This window comes from Pinus tabuliformis, chromosome 5_2 (genome assembly GCF_031772625.1).
Source record: "Pinus tabuliformis cultivar Carrire ecotype Pingquan chromosome 5_2, CPIR1, whole genome shotgun sequence".
In the NCBI taxonomy this organism is placed as follows: Eukaryota; Viridiplantae; Streptophyta; class Pinopsida; order Pinales; family Pinaceae; genus Pinus; species Pinus tabuliformis.
The window spans coordinates 968,289,465-968,313,900 of record NC_142306.1 but is presented as its reverse complement, the minus strand read 5'-3'; the positions used below and the strand labels follow the sequence as shown (position 1 = coordinate 968,313,900).

At 40.3% G+C, this 24,436-nt stretch overlaps 1 protein-coding gene across 1 annotated transcript; it reads left to right on the top strand.

Moving 5' to 3' along the window:
- The first annotated feature begins 2,588 nt into the window (after positions 1 to 2,588).
- Positions 2,589 to 3,344, top strand: LOC149162519 (uncharacterized). Its single transcript, XM_089435202.1, has one exon. It carries the CDS (start codon positions 2,589 to 2,591, stop codon positions 3,342 to 3,344), a length of 756 nt encoding a protein of 251 aa, XP_089291328.1.
- The last annotated feature ends 21,092 nt before the right edge of the window (positions 3,345 to 24,436 follow it).

Below are 24,436 nucleotides of genomic sequence, written 5' to 3'. Positions count from 1 at the left end.
GAAAGCTCATCACAATCTTTTTTAAAATTTAATATCTTTTTGTTTTCTTCTTTGTTCCAATCAACTTCGACCACTCTAATATTTTTTTCTTAATTATGTAAATGCTGTCATTTAAAGATGGAATCTGACAATGAAATCGGTGGGAGCGTTCAAATCGTTAAAAAAGATTGAATGTTATTTCCTGTTCTCTTTAGGATCGGTGTAAAGGCAGGTCGTTGATTTCCTTGTTTAAAGTAAAGGCAGGTTGTTGATTTCCTTGTTATTTCCTTGTTGATAGTAAAAGCAGGTCGTTGATTTTCTTGTTATCAAATTTTAGGATTGGACTTGCATTGTCGCATCTTTCACTTTGCCACGTGGCCCCTTTTAAAGAGGGTATCCTGTTTTATTGCCTCTCATTTTTGCTAGGTTTTCCATCAGGGTTATAGTCACAGCACAAGAATAAATCGGCGTGCAACCCATATCCCTAAGTGCGAGCTTTGTTGATAATAAGCGGGGCCACGTTTGAATAAAGATGCTACCTGCTTTGAGAAAAGTCAAATAAAAAAAGGATGGTAAGTTTGAAAACTGTCCGCCACACAATAAAAAGAAAGGGCATGTCACGGCAATAAACGTCACCGAAGAGACGTAACATCTTTCTTTCGGAAATAGTTACGTGTATCTCCTAAGCTACATAAACGCAAAATATTGCTTTCAACTTTGAGAGTGAAGAAATGACATTACCGGACACGTTATCAAAAGAAATAAAGGATCTAAAATTTTACTAAAATATATTACAATATAAGTCTAATGCTTAATATCTCGTAAGTGTGAATTTCCTACTAACAAAACAATGCGCTGAGTTGAGAGGCGATGGGAGGGAAGACAATGGCGCACTAAGGAACTAGGGTTCCTGTCAAACCCTTCCACGGTGCACAGTCTGAACATGCAGCTTTTCAAGCCCACACAAAATTTTTGTCAGGACTGGCATTGTTATTCTGAATGCAAAGGACAATGAACAGTCCATCGGGGGAGGCATCAGCGCCTCCCCACAAAAATTACAACAATGAAAACCCAACTGAAAGCAGAACTGAGAATGTAGAGAAGCCTGAGGCACGACCTGTGCAGCAAAAGGAGAAGAATGAACAAGAAGATCTGGAATACGAGACGGCGGACAAACAAGCAACATCAGACAAACCAAAGAAAGCTTCATTGCCAACGTGCAAGCCCATTGCCACAGAAAGGCCCAAGATCGAGCTGCCTAGTCACCGGATCAATGCGCAAATACAATATATGAAAGATCACGCCGTGATTGGCAAATTCATAGGTTTTTGGCCGACTGAAAAGGCCCTGCAAGGCTGGATAACCTCGAAATGGAAGCCCAAAGGTCATGTGACTCTACAGTTGGGCCCTAAGGGCTTCTTCACAGCCACATTCAACTGCCTTGAAGACAGAAATAGAGTTTTGGATGGAGGACCCTATTTCTTCAATGCAGCAGGCCTTTATCTATGAGACTGGGTCGAAAGATTCAACCTCGACAAGGAAGATTTCAGTTGGGCGTCAGTATGGATCCGCATGTACTCGCTTCCACTGGAATACTGGGATGAGGACTCACTAACAGCCATAGGCAATGGATTAGGCGAGTTCATAAAGGCAGCGGAGGAAACTAAGCTTCGAAGATATACATCCTATGCATGGATTTGCGTTTACATGAAGCTAGGCCATGCGCTACTGGACACGATAAGTCTTCTGCACGATGACTTTGAATGGATTCAGCCCCTTGACTATGAACATGTACCCTTCCGATGTAGGCGATGCCATGCCCACAATCACCTCTTTCGTGACTGTCCCTTAAATATGCAGCCTAAATCCACAGAAACTAGAAACAAGTCTGATCCAGAAGGATTCACCAAGGTAGCCAGCAGGAAAAGGCACACCAAAAAACCTCCCTCAGCACCAAAAAATACTGCTCCAGCTTCTAACTTACCATCCTCCAGCAACAACTTTGATATTCTGACAGATCTAGAACAACCTGAATCAAATACGCCTATGCTAGCAAAGCCAAATTCCGATCCATCCACCCATCTGTCCCCCACTCTCATCCACTCTAAAACCAGTCATCCTTCGAATGCCATCTCCTCTGAAAAGCCTGCCTCAGATTTACAACTCAACACCGACCTTGTTCAATACAAAGCCCTATGGTCCGATAAGATTATGGACATTGATGATACCCTGGCAGAACCTTCTCAGCCACATACCCACCAGGAAGGAAGCAGTCAGCAAAGCTTAATGGAAGAAGAACCAGAAAGCTTTGATCTCGGGGAAATAAACATTTTCAGTCTAGAGAAAGCTTGCAAAAGGAAAGAATTCGACACAATACCGGAAAGACAACTGGAAAATTTGGAAGTAGTGCTCACAAGAGTGCATCAGCATAATACTTTGGGCATACAGCAAGGAGGCAAATGGGATGGGAAACATATCATTAAAGAAGGGAAGAAAAGAGGCAGAAAGACAGATCTACAATGTACCATTTTAATTGGGGAAATGCTAGTGGAGTCGGGAAGGTGCTCCAAGTTGACCAAGTATTACCGCTCCTTACCTACTAGTCAACCATGAAGCTAATCTCATGGAATGTAAGAGGACTTAATGGTCCCGGGAAGTACAGAATGTTGAAGAACATGATTCAGCAAGAACAACCATACATTATATTCATGGAAGAAACAAAATGCAACACCAGTACATTAGAATCCATATTATCCAAAGCCTGGGCAGGATGTCAAACAGTAACAGTCGACGCAACAGGTGCCTCGGGAGGGTTAGCCATAGCATGGAATACTCAGCATATATCCTTAACAAATTTCCATGCCTTGCACTACTTCATTCAGGCAATGTTCCACCTGATCGGCACCAACATACATGGACATTTAACCAATGTTTACTTCCCACAGGAAAGTACACAAAAAATTAAGCAATTAGAAACATTGGAGATTCTTAATGCTCTGAGAACTTATCCACTTTGGATAATGGGAGGAGACTTCAATATGATCACGCGGCTGGAGGAAAAATTGGGAGGCAGAAGAAAGCTGGAAAAAGAAAGCAATGACTTCAAAGACTACATTCAACACAATAGTCTAATAGACTTACCCTTTGATAAAGGCATCTTTACTTGGAACAACAAAAGAGTTGGCACTCAGCAAATAGCATCCAGGTTGGATAGATTTCTAATTTCAGACAATTTCGTCCATCTTGGTGGTGATATATGTGCCTCTATCCTACCCCTTGCTGGCTCGGATCATTGGCCCATTTCTTTGCAATGGAGAAATCCTGGAAAATCAAATAGACGACCATTCAAGTTTGAAGCTTTCTAGCTTACCCACCCTGAGTTCAATACAGTGGTCAAAACAACATGGGAAAGTTTCATTCCCAATGGTGGCTCACTCATGTACCAATTCCAGCAAAGACTGAAGCACATCAAAAAAAAAATCAAAACCTGGAACAACACCACTTTTGGCAACATTCTTCAAGAGAAAAAAGTTCTTGAGCAGCACATGGCAGAGCTACAACAGAAGATCATCCTAGAAGGCAGAACAGGGGAATATGCCAGACAGGAACAAATACTACTCACACAACTAGATGAAAGAGGCAGACAAGAGGAACTGCTCTAGAGACAGAAGTCAAGAATCAGATGGCTAAAAGAATGGGAATGAAACACCAAGTTTTTTCATCGTACAACTATACAACGAAGAATGAACAATACAATCTCACACATTCAAAACTCACAGGGAGACAAAATGGAGAAATAGGAAGACATAGAGAAAGAGCTCACAAATCACTTCAAAATTGTTCATCAAGAGCAGCCCACAGATAGACAGCGTGCTATCAATGAGATACTTCAGCATATTCCTAAACTCATCACAGAGGAGCACAATCAATTATTGTTAAGACCTGTCACCATCATGGAGGTCGATGAGGCTTCAAATCAACTAAAGGCCAGGAAAGTGCCTGGACCTGATGGCTTTACGTCCAGCTTTTACCATCATTTTTGAGATCTAATCAAAGTAGATGTCTGGAATGTGGTAGACGAATCAAGAGCAATGCATTGGTTACTCCCTTCGCTCAATGCAACCTTCATCGCCCTTATTCCCAAAGTTGTGCAACCATGCACTCTGGAGAAGTTCAGGCCTATTTCCCTCTGCAATGTCATCTACAAAATTATCTCGAAAGTCATAGCCAACCACCTCAAATTTCTCCTCCCTCTTCTCATCTCACCAGAGCAATCTGGGTATGTAGAAGGTCGTCAAATTCTGGATGGTATTATTCTTACTCATGAAACCATCCATTCTCTCAAGAAAAACAAACAGGCAGGTATGTTGTTGAAAATTGACCTTTCCAAAGCCTTTGATAAACTCAGCTGGACATACATAAAATAGATGCTATTGGCCTTTGGTTTCAGCCTGACCTGGGTTAGATGGATGATGACCCTCATTTCCTCCCCACTCTACTTTGTTCTTGTCAATGGAATCCCCTCTAAACCGTACCACCCTTCAAGAGGAATTCGTCAAGGGGACCCTCTGTCCCCTTTTCTTTTTATCATTATGGCTGAGGGACTAGGTCGTCTTATTAAGCATACCGTTCGTTCCCATGACCTTAGAGGACTCTCTGTCCATGGATCCCCTACTATCACACATCAACAATTTGTTGATGACAATATGCTCTTTGGTCATCCTTCTGTAAATGAGGCCAGAACCCTTAAATCACTTTTAGACACATTCTCAGAAGCTTCTGGCACCAACATAAACACTACCAAATCTCAAATATTTTTCTTCAATACTCCTATTCCCACCCAAAGAATCATTTCTCGAATCATAGGATTCTCTCAAGCCAAGCTTCCTTCTCAGTATTTAGGCGCCCCTCTCATAGATTCAGTGTTAAAGCATGCTTCCTAGCATCAACTCATAGAGAAAATGGAAAGTCGGCTCCTGTCTTGGACTTATAGAACTCTCAATATGGCGAGCAGATTAGTCCTGATAAAAGCAGTCCTTCAATCAATGCCCCTCTATTTGTTCTCAGCACTCGCTGCACCGAAATGGGTGCTAAAGAGAATTAGGAATCTATAATGCAATTTCTTCTGGGGCTCTATAGGACAAAATAGAAATTGGGCTTTAGTCAAATGGGAAAAAGTTTGCAAACCAAAAAAGCAGGGGGATCTAGGCTTACGTGATCCACAACTCAACAATACTTTGATGGGAGCACGGATTTGGTGGCAATGGGTTTCCTGCCCACAGAAGCCATGGGCACAATTATGGACTACAAAGTATGCAAATAATTGACCGCAACAAGAACTAATCAGGATAACTACCATGCCTATAGGATCCTTAATTTGGAACGCGACCAAGCAACACATAGAGGTCGTACATCAGCATAGCTTCTGGGAGATAAGGGATGGGAGGACGACCTGTTTCTGGATGGATTCTTGGCAAAAGAGCCCCAAAATTGCAGCACTCTTACCAGGCACAAATCATAATGGAAACGACATTAACCAGGAGGACAACGTAGCACATTTTTGGACTCTTAGCACTATACAGGGTTTTAGGCAATGGAAACCGGTCAGGAAAATAGCATAGCAAGAAATGGAAGCTTACGACATGGAGCTACACAAAGAGCTTACCAGCAGGAAAATCAGAGTTAATACATGAAGTGATGTTCTAAGATGGGGATATACACCGAAAGGAACATATACCACCAAAGAAGCATACCAGATAATGCTCCAAACTCAGGAACCAATTGATCCTGCTTGGAATCGTATATGCACTACTGGGATTTGGCCCAAAGTCTCCACTTTCATCTGGCTGTTGTATCATCAAAGAATTCTAACACGAGACAACTTAATCAAAAGGGGATTTCATGGTCCATCATACTATCCCAACTGTCAAAACAATGAAGAAACTATTCAGCACCTCATGGACTCTTGCCACATGGCCAATCAACTCTGGGAAAAGCTCACTTTCAGATGCCAGAGACCATGCAGACTTCTTGGGGATATAAGAGGCACCATTAGCAACTGGACTCCAGAGCCCTATAACAGCAAAGTTCTCAACAAGTTGTGGACTATCTTGCCAAGTCTCCTGCTATGGACAATCTGGAAGGAAAGAAATAAATGAATTTTCAAAAATCACAAAACTTCCTTAGAAACCATATGGAATAACCTATGTCAGAACATCAAGGAAACTCTTGCATTGCATCCATGGAAAACTGAGGACTTTCCAACCCAGCCTCAAGAACTAAGCATATGGGCTAATTGGAACATACAGCTCCCACAAGCACAATTAAACTCCAATGGACCTCGCATTGCAACCAGGCTGCTTTCATATTGGTTACACCCCCCAAAAAGAGTGATTAAGTTAAATTTCGATGGTACCTCCAAGGGCAACCCGGGCAAAGCAGGATACGGAGGCATATTTAGGAATCATGAGGGCCAACCCCTACTATTGTATTTTGGCTCCATCGGATGGGACACGAACAACTCTGCAGAACTGGAGGGATTGTGGCAAGGTATGAAGCTAGCTGATCAACATAATTTTTATCCCATCATTATAGAAGGGGACACTCAAATCCTTATCAATATGGCCACTCAAATCCAACAAGGAAGCACGGCTTCACGAGTTGCCAAAAGCTGGAGATTAATGGCCAGGCTTGAAACAATAGAGAAATGGATAAAAGACAGGAGAGCAATAACTTTTATTCACGTCAAAAGGGACAGTAACAAAGTTGTTGATCTCCTAGCAAACATTGGGGTCGATCAGGACCAAATCCTACATTACGGCCTTCTCAACATCATCGATGATCACAATCAACTGCAAATTTGCACTGACCTGGTGCACAAGGAAGCTCAACCCCCGGATGCGGGTGGTAATTAAGGCGATTATGGTGATGAGACGGGGCAATGGCGGGCGAGGCGGCCACATGGCCCTTTGCAACCATCCCAAGATCAACATGAAGGATATTCATGGCACCTCGCAGGCATCAGTTAATGCCTGCTGTCACACGGAATTGGTCAAGGGTGCGGACACAGCTGACCTTCCTAGAAGTCTAAGACATTCTAATGACAAACAAGACAAAATGGAGTGATCTTTCTCTAAATACACCTTTTACAACATGAAAACTACAAGTGTTTAGGCTTACCTTATTCCAAAATGCTGTTGTTGAAGTCCGTTCTTGACGATCCGGATGAGCTCCTCCTTCAAGTCAATTCCTGCAACCACAAACAATCAAACAATTACCAAGCACTTGCATTTCATATAATAAAACATATATTCAACATGCAGACCAAGGAACACATGAAATAACTCATTAACACAAGCTATTGAGAAAAATAAACCAGTTTGTATTAATAACGAAACAAAGAAACTCTTACAACCTGGCCTTGGTGTTGTGCAAGTTCCTCCCAGGGTCCATCAAGGGTTTTCCTCTACTTTGACAAAGCTCACCCTCTTCCAAGTAGAATCAAGTAAAGACAATCTCTCCTCACAAAGGCTCTAATGGAAGACCTAAATCCTGCAGCATTTACCCAAAGAAAATGTATAGCTCCAACCTCTCTTCCCTTTGGCTCAATGTCTTTATTTATAGTGCTGTAAAGAGGTTATTCAGGTCCACTATCAATGGGATCATCCCCCTCTATGGGTGGGATAGCTCCCTTATTGATGGGATAAGTTCCCTCTTAATAAAGATACATGAACCAACTGGAGGCACATCCATTTCATCAAACCGACCTCTAGAATGTTCTAGAAGTAACCACAAGTAACTTTTTTAAGATAAAACTTGCGCATTTTGCCTTTTACAGAAGGACGCACCTGTCCCTTAACATACAGAGCGTCCAAGGACGCAGCTTTTGTGAACATGGTCAGCGTCCCCGCAGGTAAGGTTAGAGAGAACCTGCGACCCCAGAGATAAACACATTTTTTACAAGACTTTCTCTCTTCTTTGAGTTTGAGATGGATAGCAGAGGCATAAAACTTGCCTAAGAGGGTAGCATGACTGTTGATTTGAGCCATACTAACTGTAAGTAGTCAAGGTGACATTTTTTAGTGTAACAGATTGCCCCCTAAAGTGCGAAGCCTGGAATAGAGTAGGGTTTTGTAATTCTAGGAAGGGTGAAGCACTTTATCATTTCAAGGATTGTCTTGTGGATGACCTGGTTGGAACCTGCAATTTTCAACACAAAATACATGTATAAGATTATATCATCACTGAGGTAGGCATTCCCATACTCAGATTCAAAACTTTAACTAATGGACTAACTACTCTGATACAGGAATGATCTTGCAGTACATCATTTTTATAGACTTTTGTAGACACAGTATGGACGCAACCATCTGTTTATGATTAGTCTACATAGATAATGAATACAAAACTCCTCGCAGCCTGGATGGTAGAAACTAGATCCAGGGTCTTCACTTCTACTTCCCGAATTGGTACGATTCTAGCCATGTGATTAAATGATTTGATGTCGAACATGTTAGAAACCACTTGATTACCAGTCGATGATGTAAACTGTTAACAAGCATGAGAGAGACCACCAGTAATGTCAATGGTTCTCAAAGTACCAAGCACAACCCGTGAAATGTGAATAGATGTTTTGATGTCGAACACTTCACGGAATCCTTTGATCGAAAGTCAATGATGTAAACTGACGTCAAAGGCGAGAAACCTGCCATTGATGCATGCAGACTTCAAGGTACTGTCGATTCCTAAGTCATCTTTCTAGATAATGTGCTGATGTCGATAGAAAGCGACCCGTTGCAGGCAAGCCCGCAACACGAAATTATTGTTCAAGTTGAAGAAATGTTGCTGTAAGGACTGACTCAGGGATGGTCAAATGGATGACAAGTATTTTGCAGATGAAAGTTTTGCTCGCAGACCTCTTGAACACATAACGACACGACAGATGGCTTGGTGACGAATAACTCAAAGTTAATCCCTGGAACCCGGTTAAAGACTTTCAAAGTGGTTTGGTCAACTGTGAGGTAAAAGATTTCCCAACCCAGGTGAATGAAAAAGTGTCATGTTCAAGAGTGGTAATAAAGTTTCTTTTGAGACAAAAGGTAACAAACAGGTTCATTCTTCTTTCTTTTCCCCCACCATTTCTGGCAAGTACCTCTTTATTTTTAACAAGCTTGAGGAGGATAACATATGCTTGATTGTAAGCTCATCCTTCGGATGAGTCCAACCTAGTTTAAATTCGAACCCTAGGAAGGAGTGGTTCGTTCCTGTTTGTAATTGAACAGGTCCTCTACTGTAAAAGTTTAACGAGCCCAGTATAGGAGAAACTCGGCGTTTTTCAATTTTAGAGAGTCTGAAAAAACTAAAGGAGACTCCAGGTTGAACTTTTTCGTACATTTGTGTCCCTCAAGCCCGAAAAAGTATAAAATAATACCTGGGGGAACCGCTTGATCTTGCGACCAAGGAGTACTTTCATAATAGTGTCGTTGACCTGAAAAGTAAAAAGCGATCAAGGACACGTCGTTTTATTTCCTTATCGAGTTTGAAACGACAAAAACCCGGCAATCTTTTCTTAATTTTACGGTCAGAAAAGAGCTATAAGGGGACCGTCTTTTAATTCCGTTTTAACGAGTGTAAAAGAAACGCTCGGCAATCTTTTCATATTTTAGGAGTCAGAAAAGGGCTTAAAAGATGACTCTGAGGTTTCACTTTTTCGTAAGTTTTAACGAGTTCGAAAAAGGGATAAAAATGTACTCATGGTTTTCACTTTTTCGTAAATTTTAATGAGTTCGAAAAAGGGATAAAAATGTACTCATATGGCCGACTTTCAATTTAATTTACGAGCAGGAAAAGACGGAAAGAACTCGGCATTTTCATTTGTTTTACGAGAATGAAAGATAGCAAAATAATCTCGAGATTTTCATGAGTTTAACGAGTCTTGAAAATAACTGAAATTGACTCGAAATAGGTTTCATTTTTACAAAAGCTTGAAACAGATAAAAACTATGCTTCAAAGTAGTTTCATTTTTTCACAAGCTTGAAACAGAGAGGAAACTGTGCTTGATGCCCCCTAAGCATAAGTGCTAGAGCGCATGCCCCCCCAGCTTCATTTCATTCAACCAGTTGGATGAAATGAAGATTGAGTTACGAGATCATTTGAAAGACTCGACCTAAAACTCTAAGAAAATTATGCAAAAACTGAAATAACTAACCTAAATATACAACTTAACATCTACGAGATCTTGTCAAACTCTCGACTCAATTAGAGGAGGATTTGTTTCATTTTTTAATGAGCTTGACACAGGAAAAGAACTATGCTCGGATTCAGTTTCATGTTTATGCAAGCTTGAAACGAAAAACTATGCTTGTTATAAGTTCACATGCCCCCGGCATAATGATGCAAATCAAGGTACATGCCCCCCAAGCTTCATTGCATTCAATGAGGTGGATGGAATGAAGCTTTACTTTCAAAATCTTGGAAAAACTCGTGGGAGTTGTTTCATTTTTTAGTGAGCTTGACACAAGACAAGGAACTATGCTCATAACTACTTTCTACAATCTACCTAACAAAAAACTATACTCTAAAAAACCTTGATTCATTTTTTAATGAGCTTGACACAAGACAAGGAACTGTGCTCTAAAAACCTTGATTCATTTTTTAATGAGCTTGACACAAGACAAGGAACTATGCTCTAAAAAAACCTTGATTCATTTTTTAACGAGCTTGACACAAGACAAGGAACTGTGCTCTAAAAACCTTGATTCATTTTTTAATGAGCTTGACACAAGACAAGGAACTATGCTCTAAAATCCTTGTTTCATTTTTTAACGAGCTTGACACAAGACAAAGAACTATGCTCATGACTACTCTCTACAATCTACCTACTTAACCTACCCTTGTTTCATTTTTTAACGAGCTTGACACAGGACAAGGAACTATGCTCAAAAAGTTCGCATGCCCCCAGCATAATGATGCGAAATGAGGTACATGCCCCCCAGGCTTCATTGCATTCAACCGGCTGGATGAAATGAAGGTTTACTTTCAATATTTAACTTGAAAAGGGAGTTGTTTCATTTTTAAAGAGGTTGACACAAGAAAAGAACTATCCTCATACCTGATTCATTTTTTAACGAGGTTGACTCAGTAACAGGAACTATCCTCAAACCTGATTCATTTTTTAATGAGGTTGACTCAGTAACAGGAACTGTCCTCAAACCCTACTTTCTACAATCTACCTACATATCCTAAAATCTAGCTGATTCATTTTTTAATGAGGTTGACTCAGTAAAAGAACTGTCCTCATGCTAGCCTATTTCATTTTTTAACAAGGTTGATACAGGAAAAAACTATCCTCGTAGCATTGATCATGGCTTCCAACTGGAGGAAAGACATGTCAATGGACACACCTTGATCATGGCTTCCAAGAGGTCTTCATCCGAAGGAAGAATACTTCTTGGGAAGGAACACATGTCAAGGGACTCAAAAGGGATAAGAACATCGTGTTCAAGTAATCCCATAGAGTTTTCCATGTCAATTACCGGAGCTAAATCAAAGGAAGATGAGCAAACAGTGAGAGGCTCACTTACGTCGGTAACTGAAAACATGGGACCAGTTGCCACATAATTAACCCGTGGCAGGGTAGATACCACTTTAGAATCAGGAACATTTAGGGGTGTCATATTATTGGTAGTTGAGACAAGACTAGGGAACGAAAGCTGGTCTACAGTTGCAATATTTCCATTGTGAGGGAAAGACATCACGCGAAAGAGTGTCGATACGACAACTTTCATTGCATAAACATAGTCTCGCCCAAGGAGTAAATTGAAATCCAAGGGACCTCGAACTACCATAAGATCAACACAAACAGTTTTACCTTCCAAGGTAATAGAAAACTTAGGAAGGATCCCTAAAGGTTCACTAATTGTTCTGTTAAAAGCTTTCAGATTCTGCGTAATAGGCGCAAGCTGAGGGGAACCTAAAGCTTTCCAAACAGCTGAGGATAAAATACTAATAGAAGCACCTTCATCTACCTGAGTACGATGTATGTCCCTACCACCAGCCTTGACAATGATTTGGAAAGGGATGGAGGAAGGAAGATGAGGTTCTGTCAGTCTATTCCAATCAAAGGAAAAGACCTCAGTACTTGGAGGGGGTTCTGTAGAAACAGGTGAAATGCCCCCCGGCATAGAAGAATCTGATGTAACAAGAAGAACCTGAGCGGTATGAAGTTCACTCTCCAAAGGGAAAGTGTGATTGATCGAATGTGAAATTGAATCGACCACTTGATCAACTAATGGATCATCAACCTGAGTGACATGAGTTTCACTCTCCAATGGAAGAGTGTGATCGACCGTACTTGAATTTAGATCAATCACTCCGTCAATTGACGGTAGGTTGGGAGAAAGTTTACGGTAACCAGTTGGAAATTCTTGCTGTGGAACAGTAAGGTTTTCCAACAATGTTGAGGCTTCATCCATGTGAGGGCAAATGTGAGTTTGATGACTCCCTTTGCATAACTTACAAGGAAACCTAACTTTACCCTTTTTCCCAGGAACCTGACTATCACTGGTTGATGGATCAATGGAAAGTTGATGAGATTTTTCTGACCATACTTCCAAGACCTTTGGAATACCAGGACAATTGACAAGGAAGTGGTCACCCTTACAAAGCCTGCAAGGGTATTTAGGTTTACGGTGCATGTCGGAATTTTCCTCAACACAACTAACACTTACAACCATGGTTGGTTGGTTGACTTCTTTCTTATCTTGCTTGTTCTTCTTCTTCTTCTTCTTCCCTTTCTTCTTCTTCTTAGCCTCCTGGTTACTAGCATCAAGGCTTTTACCAGGCGAAGAGGAAGAAATGGAGGAAGAAAAATTAGGCGAAGAAGGTAAAGGGTCAACTGAAGGTTGGTGATGTTGAGATGGTGAACTCTGTTGAGGTGAAGCATCCGGTTGAGATGGAACGATTGGAGTACTTTGGGCCAACGAAGTTGAAAATAACCATATCGGTAATCCTATTGTAAATCCAGGTAATGACAAAGTAGCCATATAAGGAGGACCAACATTTCCAAAGTAAGGAAAAGTACTAGGATTCTCATTAGGAGGGGTTCCTAGGTTGATAAATTCTGGAACATTTGCCATTATATTCAACTTCAGTGAATTTTATTAACAATTTTAAACTAAAATTAACAATTCACAATTTACACCTATGGTCTCTAAAAGTAAAAACAAACAAATTAACACGCGCTATCAAATCTAGGAGTCAAACCACACACAAACAGTATTCTTCCGAACCAAAAACGCTAGTTGGTGATGAAGCCCAACCTCGCAGAATTCAGTACAGAAATGGCGGGTGGAACAGTTACCCCGGCAACCTGCTTAATGAATAGACCGGCACAAGTTCCTCCACTTTAACCGTCTCGAGTGAAGTGAACCCCCCAGAAAATCCAAGTGAGTATAGCCGACGTCTGCTCTAGGTACAGTGGGACCTTCCCTCCACCGTCACCTCGGTAGAACCCTAAAGATTATGGTCACTAAGGTCACCAACAGTAACAAATACACCTGGGGGAACAGTCTAAACTCCGACAGCACGCAAGGGCAGAGTAGCAAGCTCAATCCCCTTACCGGCTCCTTGACAACAATCCAAGGTTTACCGATAAGTGACCCCTGGCTCCTCGACAATGGTTAATCCGAGGTTTACCGTTTGTAATACGTACTGTCTAGCGTCGTTCCCAACGAGGGGGGAATGATCCCCTCACTGGTTCGGACACGAGCTCGTGCTTCTCCTTTAAGAGGAGCTTTCCCAGAGTGCAATTGAAACAATTGGATTTATTCTACTCAAGATAAACTATCTGTTTGGTTTTGTAGTCTTGGAGAGTTAAGTACTCACCTACTCCAAGACCCTAGCCTAAGCTATGTTGGCGTTTCAGAGCCCTAGAAATGTAAAAATTACTAGATGAATTTTAATTAAGCGCTGTGTTATTAAGGCTGTTATTACTCAAATGGGTAAATGGAGATGAAACCAATGGTGTTATGACCCGACTCAACTGAATGCAATCGAATATGATAATGTAATCTTTTCAATTCGATGAATCCTAACTAAAGTAAGGAGAGAGTTTCCATTCACTTCCAACAATGCAAAAAATTGATCACTAAGAGAAAATATAACAAATTCTCTAATGCACTAATTTCATCAAGAAAAACTAATGCAAATCAATTCCAAACCATTTTTTTATTTTTATTTTTGTGTAAATTCAAATCAAAGAAAGCTGATCTAAATCTATGATTGATTTTTTAGAATGTAAACTATGCAATTGTAATCTAAGCACAATTCACTCGAAAAGTATGCAAATGTAATCTATGCACATTTTTCAATAATATTCTGAAAATGAGAATTCTAATTGTGCAAATGTGATCTATGCAAAAGAATTCTCAAACACAAGACGATTCTAATGTGATCTAAGAACCAATCAAGTGCAAATTGAGAAAATTGGGTGAGAGTTCCAAAGATCAAAACATAAAAACACTCAAAGGCGATTAACACTCATACACAATTTAGCCCCCCCCCGGCGAATGAGGGGGAAATTTTTTTGCAAAAACAAAAGCAAAAAGATGCAAAATTGTGAAAAGACTGAGACAAACCTCCAAGTAATGATCAAAGGAAATCAAATCAAGAATTTCTCAAGAAAGAGACTCAAAACACCCAATTGATGAAAGCTAAGAGCAGGAACAAGCTTAGGTGAAGATTCTGGACAAGGGACTAATGAATCTGGGCAGAAAAAACTAAGAAAAAACAAAATCTAAAAGCAATTAAAGCAAAAATGGAGTTTTCCTAAATTTTTACAGGAAGACGCAGGCAACCCGTTAGAACAGGCGCGGGCCCGCTCTGTGCACACAGCAAAAGTGCGTCCAGGGACGCACTGTGCAGCACTCAGAGGGTGCGTCCGTCTGAAAAACTCAAGAAAAACCAAAATAAAACTAATCCTAAGCTAACCCACCCAGAGACAGAATTTACAGAGCCAAAACCAGAAAAATAAACCAATTTTCTCAAAGCAAAGTTCACATAAAGGAAAATACTTTTCTCATCAATGGAATCTATCCCCAGCGGAGTCGCCAATTTGTCACACGGAATTGGTCAAGGGTGCGGACACAGCTGACCTTCCTAGAAGTCTAAGACATTCTAATGACAAACAAGACAAAATGGAGTGATCTTTCTCTAAATACACCTTTTACAACATGAAAACTACAAGTGTTTAGGCTTACCTTATTCCAAAATGCTGTTGTTGAAGTCCGTTCTTGACGATCCGGATGAGCTCCTCCTTCAAGTCAATTCCTGCAACCACAAACAATCAAACAATTACCAAGCACTTGCATTTCATATAATAAAACATATATTCAACATGCAGACCAAGGAACACATGAAATAACTCATTAACACAAGCTATTGAGAAAAATAAACCAGTTTGTATTAATAACGAAACAAAGAAACTCTTACAACCTGGCCTTGGTGTTGTGCAAGTTCCTCCCAGGGTCCATCAAGGGTTTTCCTCTACTTTGACAAAGCTCACCCTCTTCCAAGTAGAATCAAGTAAAGACAATCTCTCCTCACAAAGGCTCTAATGGAAGACCTAAATCCTGCAACATTTACCCAAAGAAAATGTATAGCTCCAACCTCTCTTCCCTTTGGCTCAATGTCTTTATTTATAGTGCTGTAAAGAGGTTATTCAGGTCCACTATCAATGGGATCATCCCCCTCTATGGGTGGGATAGCTCCCTTATTGATGGGATAAGTTCCCTCTTAATAGAGATACATGAACCAACTGGAGGCACATCCATTTCATCAAACCGACCTCTAGAATGTTCTAGAAGTAACCACAAGTAACTTTTTTAAGATAAAACTTGCGCATTTTGCCTTTTACAGAAGGACGCACCTGTCCCTTAACATACAGAGCGTCCAAGGACGCAGCTTTTGTGAACATGGTCAGCGTCCCCGCAGGTAAGGTTAGAGAGAACCTGCGACCCCAGAGATAAACACATTTTTTACAAGACTTTCTCTCTTCTTTGAGTTTGAGATGGATAGCAGAGGCATAAGACTTGCCTAAGAGGGTAGCATGACTGTTGATTTGAGCCATACTAACTGTAAGTAGTCAAGGTGACATTTTTTAGTGTAACACCTGCTCTAGCCGAAGTGAAGCCATTACTTGCATAACCGTGGAGCCGGAGAACATTCCAGTCATTCTGCCCCTGTTTCAATGTGTGTGCCCTCCACAGGCGGGAGAGCCGATTGAGCAAACCAGCACTGGGCACAGATGTTGGATTGTGTGTTGTCTTGACCTGAGTAATGGCTTCCACCATTCCCATACAAACCTCTGCAATTCGGCTCTTGTCCCTCAGCACTCTGTAACCTCTGCACAAGATTCTTCTATCAATTCCTCTTCCGCCCCCCTGACTCTGTAACTGCTCCTATCTCCACCATGGTTCGCCACCGTATGCGCAGCTGACGCGGTGGCACGTGAGGCGGTAGCTCTGGCTCCACTACTTTTCATAGCCATAATTCGGCTTCCCCTACTTCCTCAGCTGAAAATCCCCACCAGTATGGTCTTTAAGGTCAGTATTCGAACACCAGAAGTGGTAGAGGCAAAGCCTGCTTCGATTGCTCTAGACGCAACAAGGCGGCAGTGCACACTGCTACCTTTCCTCTACCTCCATGTCAGGTCCCTCACATGACGCAATTCCAGTTCTGTAGCTCTCTGAATTTCCTGGTTATTGTTGCCACCGTCTCCATCTCCATTTTTTAAGACACTGAGTAGCACATTCCCATCACTGTTTCCATGGAGGAGACGAACAAAGCGGGTCCAAGCCAGAATAGATACAACAATGATGAGCTGGAAGGTAATGGAGGTCGGAATAGAAGACATGGGAAAGCCATTGTTGGCAGCTCGCATGATGATTTGGGCGTTCCAAGTGACATGTAGGCCATGGAAAGCCGTCTGGAGGACACGTTGAGCCCGTAGGTGGACGCTAGAAGCAGGGAGGAAGGACATCAGGCAACAGGACGTGGCGAGGAAGACAACCCGGATGACCAGGCGTGTCCAATCGTGGAGGAACCTGCTCTGTATGACCTTGTGGCGCGTGTCACTTCTGCCAGGTGGCATTTCATTTAGTTTTGGGTCTAGTTTTTATCTTGCTTATGTGTCCTTAGGGTAATTTGCTGGTTGGTTGGTCTAGTTAGGACAATTTGTTGTTTTACTAGGTGGTTCTGTTGTTGGTTTTTGATAGGTTGGTCTCATCAGGAAAACTGTGGGTTAATTCTGGTTTCATTTTGGACATTTCTTCTTTTGGATTGGTTTCCCCTTTGTAGGGGCAGTCTCAGACAACTTTCATGGTTGCGTGCTGATTAAGGCCGAGACCCTTTACGGCCCGGATACTCTATAACTATTTTTGTATCATATCAATAGATTAACCTTACTTAGAAAAAAAAAATATCTTGTAAGTGTGAGCAAGTTGTTATGGTATATGTAATATAGTACTAATCCCTAATAGCGCAGGGCACAATAATATCCTCGCATGTCTATTAATTGTATGAGCCAATTAAAAATGAAATTGATGTAAGATATTTTGTTGTGTGAGTGAATTAAAAATCAAATTAATGTAAGATATTTCTGTAGGGGTGAAGAATGGTTTTATTCATCCATCATATATATATATATATATATATATATATATATATATATATATAGATATAAACCAATTCAAGTTATACGATTATTTTTTGTTATGTATAATTTAATCTTTATTCAATAAATTTATATATGTAATTATTTCATATGTGTAATAAAATGATTTATCTAATTATTCCATGTGTGTAATAAAATTGAGATTCTATGCCATTTCGTTTATTTGTTTAACCCGTTTTAATATTGCACCTTTTTATAAAAAAATCAATTCACTTTCAAATATTTCTTTGAAAACAAATTATACATTTAATATTGGTTGTTTCACTTATATTTAATAGCATTTGAAGGTTTCAGCTTTATCATAGGTGTGTCACAAAGCATTGATAAAATAAAGGTTATAATAAATGAATTCAAAAAAACATTATATTAATTTTGTGTATTGGAGAAAATTACTTTATATAAATATTTCGGAGTTGACCTTCATCACAAGTATAATCATAATTATAGAATTTGGAAAACTATTAATTGAGGGTAGAAAGCCTATTTTTGTTATGTACCCTTGGTCAACTTGTTGAGACCTTATTTTCCCATGTTGAGTTAGATGGTTAAGAGGTTGTATTTTATTTTCTATAGTGGCCTAGAAATAAATTGATTAGAAGTTATTTTTGTGGTATATTGGAAATCAATTAATTAAAAGTTGTTTTGTGGTGCATTAGGGATAAATCAATTAAAGGAAACTGATAATGTTAAATTCTAGTTCATATCGAATTTATGTGCATGTCTATATACCACATAATAAGTAATGAAAAAATTGAAGTACTCCTGGAGAATGTACGAAGGACTGTTATGGTGGAACTTGACACTAATTGTCTAGAAACGATTGGCAAAGTAGTTATGTCCAAGAATGGGATAGGGGGGAAAGTGTGGTTGGAGAGAGAGGCCACACACACACACACAAAGAAAAGGAAGTGGTGAGAGAGAAAGATTGCAACTTGTAGCTGGAAATCGGGTGGGTAGAGAATATAAAAAACTCTTAGCCTAGAGCCTGTGGGAGAAAAATGTACAATCCAAGGTTTACAAAAAATGTACAATCCTATCACCAAGAAAATAATTATTTCAAGAGATTTTAAATTCCTTGAAGATCAAACATGGAATGATCAAGATAAAGGGACAACCATGAATCAAATTTATCCACATGCATTTGAACAAGGTTATGCAACAGATGTTGAAAAACCAAGACAAGGATTTACATGCCTACAAGTTCCAGTTGAAGACACAAACCAAGGAAGGCATAACGTGCATAGTCCATCCTGAAGGCATGAATATGAATCTTCCATTTTACAGAAAACAAGAAGTTTTAGAGAGATTTATGAATAAATAGATAATGAACAAGTACATCTTTCTTTATTGTCTTGTGAGCCAACACATTTTGAAGTAGTAGTGAAAATAAGGAATGAGTTGAAGCTATGAATGAATAATTTTCCACCATAGAAAGGAGTGATACATGGAGTCTTCTATATCTACCAAAATGAAAAATAAGCATTGGAGGGAAATGGATCTATAAGACCAAGTTTAATGAAAAGGGGGGAATTGTAAAGCACAAAGTTAGATTGGTAGAGAAAGGATTTACACAACAACTTGGAGTTGATTATGAAGAAACATTTTCCTTGGTAGAAAGATTGGATACTATCATAACAATATTAACAATAACACCAAAGCAATGGCCATTTTATCAAATGGATGTCAAATCAACCTTTTTAAATGGAATCTTGAAGGAAGAATTTTACGTAGATTAGACTCAATGGTATGAAATCAAGGGCGAAGAATAGAAATTTTGCAAGTTAAAGAAGGCTTTCTATGGTTTAAAATAAGCCCCCAGAGCATGGTACAACGCAACTGATTCATATCTTCTCAATAAGGGATTCAAACACAGTAATAATGAACCCTCTCTCTATACAAAAAATATCTTTTGATGCAGGAGCATCCAAGTGAAGAGGTGACAGCTGGGAAATCTTTTTATTTTATTTCATTTTTCTAGACACAGAGAAAAACATTTTGAGTTTATGTTTTATTTTGTTTCATTTAAAATTAAGGTCGACTCAACCATTGTTCTTTAAAATTAGGCAAGCAAATCAAGATAGGATTAGTTAGGAACTTGTTTAAAGAAATTGTTAGACAATTGAAAAGTAACTGATTAACAGTTCCTCAACTGTAAAGAAAATACTAATAATGCATTGAAAAAGAAAAACAAAATTTCATTGAGGGGCTGCCATCCAGAGAGAAGATAGAGCTTAGAATTTGTAATTTACAATTGTTTTGAACCTCTATAAAAGCAAACAATTCTAGAATTTGTCATTAAGGAAGCAGGATAGTTTTTTTCCCTTGTGTATAAGTGTTTCAGGCATCATAATGAAAGCAAGATAGTGAAACAATACATTAAGAATTCGAATAGCATCGACAAGAATCTTGTAATAGAAAGCACCTCAAATCGAGAGCCAAACAAAGGTAAACCAGCATATTCAAATAATTTTTCCTTTTCCTCAACAAAAAAAACCAGGTACATTTATATTTAGCGTTCAAGCATTCCTATACATTTCATTTCGTTTTCCATTTAACGCTTCACTGTACAAAATCTATAACCCTGGAAATCGTGGAGGGTTCCAAACCCATGCAAACCGAAAACATTACAGTTCACAGGCTAAACACTAATCAAACAGTGAGGGCATGAACACCTCTAAGACCACACAGACACACAGAGGAACTAAAACACCAAGGGTTATACTCGATTATAGACATAACAAGCAATAGAGCAAGCAAGAGAAAATTACAGCCACGGAAAGACCCTACCCAGGTTTTCCCTAAGCCTGCGAACAGTCCTAAGGATGAAGCAGTGGAGCAGCATTCCCCTGGAAGGACCTGCTCACCACCACAGAAAAGGGCAGTAGTTAGATAGGGCCACGACACCAAAACAAAGTAAACAAAAATTCGAAAGAGGAGTGAGGATTTACCTCGAGGAGGTCTGATTCCACGATAGAGGAAGAAAGTCGAGACCCACAATAGAAGGTTTCTCCCAGCAGAAGTGCCATGAGAGCATTTTACCTGCTCTCCAAGGAGCCAGAATGTTAGAGCCACAAAAACAAAAGGGGAAATTGCAACAAGAACAAGAGGATTATCTGAGAGCGAGTTCATCGCGCCATCCTGTGCAGCAACAGGGCGGGAACCTATGTTTGCAGAGCCGAATCATCACTAGACCCGACATCAAACACACAAATCACCACAAAACAAAGCAAAGACGAAGTATGAGCCAAATGATAGAGACAAGTAGACTTGTAGGCAGAAAATGACCTGAAACCCTCTAAAAACCAGAGAAGCGAATCACTACAGAGAGCGAGCAGAGGCACGGCACGAACAAACCACCACAGGGAATAAGCGAAGCACAACAAACCACCATACGGGACAAGCAAGGCATGACACTTACCAACCATCGCAAGAACTAGGCGAAAGCACCGAGCACCCATAGAGCCAAACCAGATCATAGCAATGAAAGAATGAATTTCGAATACCCTCGGCAAGTGTGATAACCTGTGGTTGCAAGCTCGATGCCAATACAAAGAGGTGGGCAGAACACCATAAAACACATTAAAACCATATACCAAAAACCCTGCCACTGACTTTAATTCGAAAATGAAAGAGTTAAACGGTTGCTACTACATGTCCCTCCCCGGGATTGCCACCAATTTTTGGTATCAAAGCAGGTTGTTCCTTTCTCTAATAAAGATGGAGGTAGGAAGAAGGGGTCGAGGAAGAGCCATCAGAAGAGTAGCAGATGAAGGGTTATGAGAAGAACTTAGGATTTTAATTGCACATTTGGCAGCAGTGGAAGCACGAAGGCATAGAGATTCGGAAGGTGGGGATGACAGTGAGGAGGAAAACACAGCCATGACAGATGGGTCAGATGACGAAGGACCAGAGATTAAACTATTGAGGTCAGTTTTGTTGGCTAGCAGCAAGCCAAGACCAGAGCTCTCTAATTATGATGGCAGTTTGTCCACAGAAGCATTGTTAGATTGGATAAGTGAACTAGATAAATATTTTGAATATGAAGAAATCAACAAAGACAAGAGGATCAAGTTTGTTGTCACTAAGTTGAAGGGACATGCAGCACTATGGTGGGATAGTGTACAGGGAGAAAGGAGGAGATTGAACAAACCATTGATTAAAATTTGGGATAGGATGATTGCTAGAATGAAGAGCAAATTTTAGCCTAAAGATTATAAAATTTCACTTTATAGACAAGTACAGAACCTGAGGCAGAGAATGATGACCGTAAAGGAATATACTGAAGAATTTTATAAAGTAAACTTGAAAGTTGGTTATGTTGAAGATACCCCTGAGAAAACAGTGATATTTGTAAATGGTTTGTGTTATATTCTTTCCACGTAATTAATAGGGGGTTTGAAGGGCACTTGTAACACCACTTTATGGGGTCCGGGGCAGCGCCCCTGAAAATTTTGGTTTTGGACCATATGTTAGGTTGGGCGGACCCACCTATGGTTTTGTGCATGATTTACGCACATGTTTTTTGGACGCGATGGTTTTCGGTCCATGGTATTGGATGCTTCGGCATGTATAAATATGTATTGTAACATTGAAAGGAACATAATGAAAAATCAAGCTGGTAGTCCCGGTTTTGGGATCCAGGGAAAAATCTCTGTGCATATGTGTTTTATGGGTTATGCTCTCACATTGTTTATTTTCTTTGTTTAAGAATTCATATGCAGGTAATTTCTGTACAGGGTTAAAACCTACATTTGGTATCAGAGCAGTTTTGGCTTCAAGGGGACGCCTTTGTTGTTGAGGGGTTTCACTCGGGCCTGTGGTAGACCCTGTTCAGTGGGAGATCTGCGAGATCGATTCTGGTGGTGAAAGAAGATGGCGAGCAGTGGAAAGATAGAGATTGAGAAGTTCAATGGTCAGAATTTTGAGTTGTGGAAACTCAAGATGGAGGATCAGTTGGTGGATAAAGATCAGTGGATCGCGGTAGATCCGAGTACTAAACCATCGGGAGTGACCGATGAAGAATGGAAGAAGTTGGATCGGAAGGCAAAGAGCACAATACGATTGTGTGTATCGGATTCAGTATTGCTGAATGTATCAAGGGAAGCTATGGCAAAGGCTTTGTGGGTCAAGTTAGGGACTTTGTACCAATCTAAGTCTCTGGTGAATAAACTGTTCCTGCGGAAAAAGCTGTATAACCTGAGGATGAAAGATGGAGACTCGGTGACAGAGCATCTGAATGCGTTTAATACTGTGGTAAGTCAGTTATTATCTGTTGATATTAAAATTTCAGATGAAGATAAGTGCATCAGTCTGTTTTGTTCTCTACGAGATTCGTGGGATAGTCTGGTTATTGCAATAGGTAGCAATGCAACTGCTTTGCAGTTTGATGAAATAGTCTCAGCCTTGCTGACGGAGGAGATGAGACGGAAAAATATGGACAACCAGAATGGTGATGCCTTGTCTGTACGAGGACGGTCCCAGAACAGAAACAAAAATAAGTCATCGAGTGGGAGATCTAAATCTAGAGGGAGATCTAAATCTCCAGGAAAACCTACAAAGGTGGTGTGCTAGAAATGCGGAAAGGAAGGGAACTTCAGAAGGGATTGTAAATCTAAAGCTCCTGATAAAGGAAAGGGATCTGATGATGCTCCTTCTGCAGAGGCGAAAACCACCTCAGATGAAGGTGGGGATGTGTACTTGGCTTCTTGAAGTACACATGTAGATCATGAGGCATGGTTGATTGACTCAGGTGCATCCTTTCACTTCACTCCCCATAGAGAGTGGTTCTGCGAGTATGAGAAATACGATGGTGGTGATGTCTTCTTAGGAGATGATAGGAAGGCTAGAATCATTGGCCGGGGAAAAGTAAAGTTGAAGTTGCAAGGTGGAAGGGTTAGAACACTTCCGGGTGTTCTACATATTCCTACATTGGCCAGAAATCTGATTTCTGTAAGCAAGTTGGATGATGCAGGTGTAAAGACGGTGTTCGAGAAAGATACCCGCAAGATGGTTCGAGGAGCACTGATATTGATGTGGGGAGTTCGGATTGGAACTCTGTACAAGCTGCAAGGTAGCACTGTTGTTGATGGGTGCAATAGTTCTATGGTTCCTGAAAATGGAGTAGAAAATCTAGTGGTCTCTGGAGAGAAGACCATGTTGTGGCATCAAAGGTTTGGACATATTGGAGAGAAGGGCCTTCGAATACTTCATGGTAAAGGTATGGTAGAAGGTATGAATGATAGCTCTCTGGATTTTGATTTCTGTGAAAATTGTGTGTATGGGAAGCAAAATCGGGTGAGTTTCCCCTCTGGTGGTAAGAGGACGAAACAGATATTAGAGCTTGTGCACAGTGATGTGTTTGGACCTGTGAAGGTTCCATCACTGGGTAAGTCTATGTACTATGTATCATTCATAGATGACTTCTCAAGGAATACATGGATATATTTTCTTAAGAAGAAATCTGAAGTCTTTGACAGGTTTAAAGAATTTAAGGCTCTGGTGGAAAATCAGACAGAGAAGAAGATAAAGGTGCTGAGGACAGATAATGGTGGAGAATTTTGCAGCACAGAATTTGAAGAATTTTGTAAGAAGTGTGCTATAGCACGGCAGAAGACTACTCCATATACACCTCAAAAAAATGGAGTCGCAGAAAGAATGAACAAGACGTTGATGGAAAGGGCAAGAAACATGCTCAGTGGTGCCGGGTTAGGACAGGAATTCTGGGC